This window comes from Montipora capricornis, chromosome 11, assembly GCF_036669925.1.
Source record: "Montipora capricornis isolate CH-2021 chromosome 11, ASM3666992v2, whole genome shotgun sequence".
NCBI classification, from domain to species: domain Eukaryota; kingdom Metazoa; phylum Cnidaria; class Anthozoa; order Scleractinia; family Acroporidae; genus Montipora; species Montipora capricornis.
Window position 1 is genome coordinate 42,465,796 of NC_090893.1, and position 8,286 is coordinate 42,474,081.

The 8,286-nt window shown below is 39.0% G+C and overlaps 1 protein-coding gene across 1 annotated transcript in view; it reads left to right on the forward strand.

The window, feature by feature from the left end:
• Positions 1 to 7,880, forward strand: part of LOC138024203 (cubilin-like) — a 76,661-nt gene extending 68,781 nt beyond the window's left edge. The window contains exons 45-49 of the mRNA XM_068871311.1: positions 1,154 to 1,199; positions 4,379 to 4,448; positions 4,684 to 4,827; positions 5,557 to 5,704; positions 7,733 to 7,880. Coding sequence (XP_068727412.1) covers positions 1,154 to 1,199; positions 4,379 to 4,448; positions 4,684 to 4,827; positions 5,557 to 5,690 — 394 coding nt within the window. The 3' untranslated portion in view covers positions 5,691 to 5,704; positions 7,733 to 7,880. The remainder of the gene's footprint in view (positions 1 to 1,153; positions 1,200 to 4,378; positions 4,449 to 4,683; positions 4,828 to 5,556; positions 5,705 to 7,732) is intronic.
• Positions 7,881 to 8,286: the final 406 nt, after the last annotated feature.

Genomic DNA, 8,286 nt, shown 5'->3' on the forward strand with positions numbered 1-8,286 from the left:
ACAAGAAGGGAGAGTTGGTAATATTGTCCGCGATAGAAGAATTTGACGATTCTTTTCAACCTTGTTTCCAGGGCTATTCTAGAGACCTACAGTAGGGTGGGCGGAGAAAAACCCTGGGAACGAAGTTGGTTTCTTTTTTACTTCCTAGGGGGCGGAAATCCGTGCATGTAGTCACGTGAACTCACCAAAGCGTGACAAAGCGACGTTTGTGACATGTGTCCCTCGGGAAACATCCTTTCCATTCTATTCCATCTAAAACAACAGACTATTTTCCCAATCCTATATTGCGATACGTTTCGGGGGTTATTTAAACAAAGACAACACAATTTATTTACTCTGGGGACTGTATCATGCTTCAGTGAACTGGATATCCATTATTATAATGCAAATAACCCATCAAAATGAACTGTATTATGGGATTTGCAAAATAGCGAATCTACTGAAAGTTTTCAAGACCAAGAGCCGGGATGGGCGTGAACGTTTTTCTCATGAAGCCACAGTGTCAATGACTCCTTTGTATATGACCACCAAAGCGTAACAAAGCGGAGTTATGTGATATGTGTCCCAGGTTTAATGCAGACCTCTCGGGAAACATGCTTTCGTTTCTATTCAATCTACAAAATATATTTACTGAGAGTTTTCATACAACAAGAGCCGGGCTGGGCGAGAACCTCTAGTTTCTCTTGATTCAAATGAAGCCACAGTGTCAATGACTCCTTTGTATATGAATAGGAGTGTACAAGAACATGATGGCGCAGTTGTGACATCGCTCGCCGTTTTTCTCTGGGTACTGACAGGAGTTGATCTGATTTCTGTACAGGGTATCCAATAGGCCATTTTCTGAGTTCATGTCTGCCTCCTCTTCAAAGCGAGTCTAAGTTGGAAGTTTTTGTGATGGTAATTAGTTGTACAATTTTCATAAGAAAAAACTAACTTTGCACTTAGACTCGCTTTGAAGAGGAGGCAAAGATTGACTCGGAAATGGTCTATTAGTGCCCTAGCAATAAATACAGTTGACGCTTAAGTAAAGTTCATTTGCACTTAGCCTAGCATGTTCGTGGATAAGTAAGCAACCCTTACCTGCTGGCTTTTTCTTTCATCCAACCTTAAAATTTACGAACATCTGACTTGTGTTCTCGACTCTTCATTTCAGTAAACTCAAGTTTTTGATCGCTGGCATCCGAAACTTCCTCAATCAGGTACGAAACGGCTGAGAAAATGAAATTAACTGCTGTTAATAGGCCGCTTTCCATTCTCGACCCCAGAGCTCTTCTCTTGACTGAGGGAGAGCCCTGAAACAAAGTGTCTTTTCATTGGTTTTCGTAAAGAACAATCAAGAGTGTCTCTAATTGGTGCATTCATATTAGCAGGAGGAGTAAGCAGGCGCGGTAAGGTGCAAATAGCCAAATTTTGGCTATAATAACCCCACGGCCATGTTCTCATACATAGAGTTTGTAAGAGCTTTGGGTCGATCCGAGGCTCTGGTGACGAGAATGGCCGGTTTCGAATTCTAAGGGTTGGGTTGGATCGAGCATGAAATGGAGCTTAGTGCGGCGGAATCTTTTCAAATCCAAATAAATTTCCCTCGCATTAGCCTACATTTCATGCTAGACCCAGTCCAACCGTGAGAATACGAAAACGTAACAAACATTGAAGGCTGGCCTGCGATGCTTATTATCCAGAGAGAAATATTGGGCAAAAATGCAATGATCGGTTGATTCTGTTCACAATATTTATAATTTGTAAAGCAAGAGTTGCTTACTTTTAAAAACATTGAAAAGGCTTCAAAATATCTATTTTTGGTCCTAACGCCGGCTCATCACACCAGCTCACTCAACTAGGGCTACGATTCCGCAAGATAGCCAATCAGATTGCAGGATTCGCAGAATTCCGTCCGCTTGCGCATGGAGAATAAAATAAATTATTATTATATTTGCGCAGAAATAAGAGCTTGGAGACTAAAATAACTGAGTGCCCGTGACCTCCCATTTGTAAGCCTTTTTTTTATGCAAACAACCTACAATATTCAGGTTCCGACGTACCCTCTGTTTGACAGAGTGTGACCCCCCTTTGAAAAATCCTGGCTACGCCCATGTGCACTATTTTACAATTAGACCCATAGCCCGCAAGGGCAACGGGTCAATAGCCCACGAGGCAAAGCCGAATGGGCTATTGACCCGTGGCCCTTGAGGGCGAAGGGTCTAATTGTTCTAGTATCACCTAACTAGTTGGACAGAAAAGGCCATAATAAAGTTAACAAATGCAGGTTGAAGAAATGTTTATTTGGGAATAAAACGAAAGAAAGCGCTACGCTTTTCGCTACTCGAGGACTATTACTAATAGTCATCTAGGAGCGTAGCCAATCAAAATGCAGGATTTGCATTAGTCCACTAGTTGGGTGATACTAAAAAGAAATAGATGCCTAAGTGGTATATTTTCAAAGGAAAGAGACATAATTGCCAAAGGATCAATTAAAACGGGAGACATAGTTTAACTCATATTTAAGCAGATTCGTTTTTCGCGTCCAATTTACGCATATCCTTTCGGGAAGCAAGGATTGCGCAGTGGTGAGATGGTGAGATCATTCATTTCGAAAAGGGAGAAACTTTTAAAACAAAATGGGAACCAACTATTCCAATTATTTGCATTATGGAACAGTCCCAAAGAATGTACTCCTTGATTTTCTACTTCTTTGCAATCCAAGGCAATGCCAAAGGATACCACTATTGTAACCGTTATAATTCACCAAAGCGTAGGGGAGTTTTGCAAGGTATTCGCTGCTCGGTAAATACCCGACACTTAAACCAACTCTGAGCTCAATGTATAATTTTTCCTATACACCACACGAGCAGAAAACAAAGATCAAAAATTTCTCTAGATCCCCGAAACGCTTTCGATCAGAAGACGCCGCTTCGTTTCTGTTTTGGCTGCTGGGTGGTTCATAGTAATTTGGAGCCAACCAATTTGAATGCGCGAAAAACATGATTCACTTGTGTTTTATGTACTTAAGGGGTTTCATGAATCCGATGAGTTGCTAATGATACTCATAATAATTAGTTATTTAATAGCAACCTTTGTGGCTTTCCCAATTGGTGTTGATAGAAGAACCTCCTTACAAAAAGGGGTTTCTCTCCACTATCTAAAACATTTCATTAATCAGTAGGTAAGCAGGGGAAATATTGTGTTTGCGGATGGTGAGTTGAGGGAAAAACATAGCCAAAAGTTAGGGTCAGTCTGTAAAATGAGGAAGAAAAATTCACAAAGTAAATTCTGAACCTCACTGTGAGGTTTGCAAAACAAAACATGAGTACAAAGTCTATGTGAAATTAAAACTTTAATTTCAGAATCAACCAACATGCAAAGGAAACTAAGTGTGCGTTCGATTGACCCTATTCCGCAATAACAATAAGTTGTGTGATGATTTAAAACGATATGTTTTGGCGTTTTAAAGCAACAAGGATAGTAAAGATATGTTTAAAACAGAATTTTAGTAGGTGTTTGACAATTTTAATGTGAATCTCCGTAAACACGAAGAATTTCAAACTCCTATTCCATGTGTTTCTATGCCAGAATAAGTTCAATCGAACACGCCCTAAATCAAGTAGAAGGAAACAAGAGAATATTTGAACATGAAAATTATTCGTTCTTACAAAACAAGAATAATAAAAATGAAAAAAACCCTACACGAAACCTCGTTCTGCCTCATGCATTACAAATTAAATAACCACAGACTAACCCTTACTTTTGGCTATGATTTTCCCCCAACTCATCATCCATACACCAATTGGGAAAGGTTAACTGCTGCCTCATGTATTACTATCAGATTACAAGGCACATAATAATAATAATAATGATAATGATAATGATAATGATAATGATAATAATAAAAGATAATACTAATCACTTTATTTCCATGATAAAGAATATTACAAAAATCAAAATATCTCCAAAAAGGTAAGGACTATAAATTTACAAGCCATATAGATATTTCTCTGTTTTAAAACTTCTAAAAAAAAAAGATAATAATAATAATAATAATAATAACAATAATACTCAAGATATTATGAGGTAGCAGAGCGAATTCCCCATATTTGGCCCTATTCCAATGAAAATTATTTGAAAACTACTGTTAGTTCTGTGTCATACTGCGTGGTTATTTCACAGACGGCACCTTATTGCTCAGTTGGTGTGAAAGTGGGCCGCGCGTGGTCATGGTAACAACTTATAAAAAATAACCTTTACAGCGCGGGCACGATCTAAAAATAGATTTCAAATAATTTGTCAAAGGCCACTGGGACTCGCTCTCTTACTTCATATCCTCTTATGATACTGCATTACGAGAACTACTGTGTGACGACGAATATATGTTTCGTTGTAGATGGAACGCATCGTGGATAATCAACTTGGTGGCCATGGTTGCTGCAAATTTTCCCGACGGGATTACATAGGTAAAACTATTTTATTAAAGAAAATGTATCAAGCCAAAAAAGAAAAAAAAAACAAAAACAAAAACAACGTGTTTAAATGGCTGTGCACAACATTAGTTCGGCCGGAGTTCAAGAAATTAAGGATCCTGTTGTTGTTGTTGTTTTTTTTCACCTGGTTCCTCTTCTACGCATGCTTTGGCGAAATAAATGATTCGAGTCTCACTGGTGTACTACCTTTCTTTCTATGCCCTCACAGCTCGCATCAACAGAGCCATTAAGAAGGTGGACGTTGCCATTAAGAACGCTGATCGGCAAAAGCGAGACATCACCACGAACACGATGATTGATGATCTGAAGAAGAAGGCTGCTCGCTTAATGACCAAACTGAAAGATAACAAAGGTAAGTGGGGCGAGAACTTCAGAGGACTCAATTCACGAACGCCTGTAGGCTCAAATTGCGCGTCACTTGACAGCACATACAAGATGTGCACCATTTTCGAACAGCGGCTCGGAAGGACGGGTGGCATTGGGGTGTATTAGAAGCCGAAAAACCCTCCAACAAATATATAAACTTGAAATAAAATTTCTATCAAAACAGAAACACATTCAACTGATATGCACACTAATCTGCATGACTTAAAAGACGCAGAGATGTGGCAGCCTTCTCGCTCTGCACTATGGCGGCGACAGTTTTGGCAGATGCACCTATGCAAAAATGGCTGCCTTTAAAATATTCTTTTGTTCATATTCAAAATAGCCCAACTAACCTCGTTCGGGATAACAAATTCTTTAGAATTTTTGTCTCAAAAACGAGGTTAATTGGGCTATTTTGAATATGAACAAAAGAATAATTTAAAGGCAGCCATTTTTGCACAGGGTCTATTGAGTCGAACAGTTACTATTAATTTACCACGGCCGCAAAACGGCAAAACAAATTTGAAAGGCAATTTCAATGACAGCAAAAAGTTAAGTCTTTCGCGAACACGGTGGACAAGTTTTTCGATACAGGAACATCTCCCTTTTTTCCTCCTTCCATCACTTCTTTCGTTTTTCATAAGAGACCACAGAATCGACTTTGAGGGGGGAACTCACTCACACGTTGAGAATCTTTTCTTACTTTAATCAATAGGCCAGTCAGATGAGAAAGAAACGTTGGTGAAACTTGGCGAAAAGAAACATGACCTGGATGATCACATGCTGTCACACAAGACAGTTGAAACTATGACGAAGAACTTGTTCAACGTCAAAAAGAAAAAGGCCTGAGATCCAACAACCGGGTAAAAAAGCTAATTTTATCTCTACTGAAGAAATATGATGGAAATTCTCTTTCCTTTCGAAAAATGTGCTAATTTTGTAAATTCCTAATAATCCCGTAGAGGATGAGCACTTAAGGAGACAATTTTAGTAATCAACTTATCTCAATCAGGAATTTGTTTCCGAGTTCTTATACGATTAGTTGGGAAATAGCTTTCGAGTTTAAACCACTTTTATAAAGGTAGAAGGCTTTCGAGTATACTGTCTATTAAGTTTGAAGTGTTTCCAAAACAGATAATTGCTTTGACATAATATGGTAATTCTTTGGGGACCTACTCCTGCCTTTTCTCTAGCGATCTGGGGGCGGCTGCTAAAATTCAGCTAGGCCACCACGACGAAGTCAACATAGGGCATCAGTGTGAAACGATATTTGGAAAGATGCCCACAAATCACTCAAAAATTCGTAATTAGCCACTATCAAAAATACCATAATACTGTTTGTTTGTCCTTCCAAAATTTTGCATACGCATTGAGTTTTACTTTCTCTTGGGACTTACAATGCTCTCAAGAAAGGAAAGGAAAGGAAAGGAACTTTATTTAACTTTCTAGCGCTGGAGCACTAATTGGGGACACTGTAAACTGAGATCAACAATTAACGCAAATCAAATCAGATGTTGGTTTTTAAGGAGAGGGGAAAACCGGAGTACCCGAAGAAAAACCTCCCGGTGCAGAGTAGAGAACCAACAAACTCAACCCACATATGACGCCGAGTCTGGGAATCGAACCCGGGCCACATTGGTGGGAGGCGAGAAACTAGAAATAATGCCTACGCAAAATTATGGAGAGACAAACAAAAAGTATTATGGTATTTTTGATATTGGCTCATTGTCTTAAAGCGCCTATACGAACAAACACCTAGCCATTCTCTTTTTAGAAAATTTTGAAACACATTGGTGGCAAGATTCGATCCAAAGGCTGTTAACTTTGAGTAGACCAAAGTAAGACTTTAGGATTTAGAACTGACCTCAAGGGAACGACCTCATGTATATACCCTCCACGAGTCCCTAGCTACGTAATACACCCTCTTGTATTGACTATTCCACTAATCAGTCACCCGTATTCATTTACCTTCATGTACATGCATTTAACTATGCGTAGAGATTAAGGTAAACGAATATTGAAGACTCCATAATAGGGTATTCATTATTTTAGATTGTATTACGTAGTTGGGGACTCGTGGTGGATATATACATGGGATATCTACATGGGATCTAGTGGGTCTTTGGCGTCCCCAAAAGACCCACTAGATAAAGAATGCAGCGTGTTAACTATGCAATGGAGAAAAACTATAGTCAGAGAGCTCCAAACGGACAGCTATAGGAGAATCTCTGTTTCTTTTTGGCTCATTCGTACAAGACCATCGTTTTTAAATCAGTCACCTGGGAATTAACTACTGAATATTGAAAGTGCATTGCGTAATGTGCTATCTCTGAAAATTCTAACGCGATATACCAGATATTCTATGAGCAATGATGCTTTGAAAATTCTAAAGTTTACGAAGGATGTATGGGATATTTAGCGCCTTTGTCACCCAAGAATTTATCAGTTTTTGATGACTAATTACTGGCTCAATTATCAAGGCTAAAGCGCTTAAACGAATTGGGGCTTAAGTAGGTTTAACAAGTTCTTTTACCTTTTGAAGTCAACTTGTAAATAGCCTGATGCTTCTGTGAGTCATGTCGTATGTTCTTGACACAAAATGTAGACGATGACGTCAGCAAAGATTCCTTTGTACCTGTCTAGATTGAGTTCGTGACGTCACTTTTCCTTGTCCCAGCTCTCTAAAGATTTAAGTTGGCAAAGACAAAACGTTAAATGAAACGAGAGCTTTTAACTCAAAATAAACAATATTCTGCCCATAACGAAGGTTGAAACTTTCGTCAGTCGAGTGATAGGCAAACACACATTCGAAATTAAACGAAATTTCAAAGAAGGAATGAAAAGAAATCTGATATTATACTAACTTTTTTCGCACATATTTTATTCCATAGTGACCAAGTCTCGGACACGGACCAGACGAAACCAAGCATCAAAGAGAGCTGAGGGGAATTAAATAGAACGTAGCGCATATATTCGATGTTAAGGGGAACTCTTTAAATAAACAAGGCAAACCAAATAAAAGTTCAGAACGGACAAAAATCTGCCTCTTTTGCTTTGGGATTTTTTACATTTGATCTTTTACATTTGAAGATATGTCCGCATAGCGATGCTATAAATTGATTGGCCATCGAAACACTACATGACTTGTTAATGAAGGCGATGCAATATTGACTCGGGGATACTGGGAAAAAATCCGAGTGCTTCTCTTCATGAGTCGAACCCACGACCTTCCAATTGCTAGTTCGGGTACTCAACCACTGAGCAAAAGGAGACTCGTGGGAGTCAGGCCATGATTCATGATTTCGATGGTAACTCGGAGACACTCGGAAAAAAATCCGATTGCTTCTTTTCAGGAGTCGAACCTGCAACCTTCCGATTACTAGTTCTGATCTGTTCTATATATAGAAGACTTGTGGCAGTTCAGCCATTAAATTAAAGGTTATGT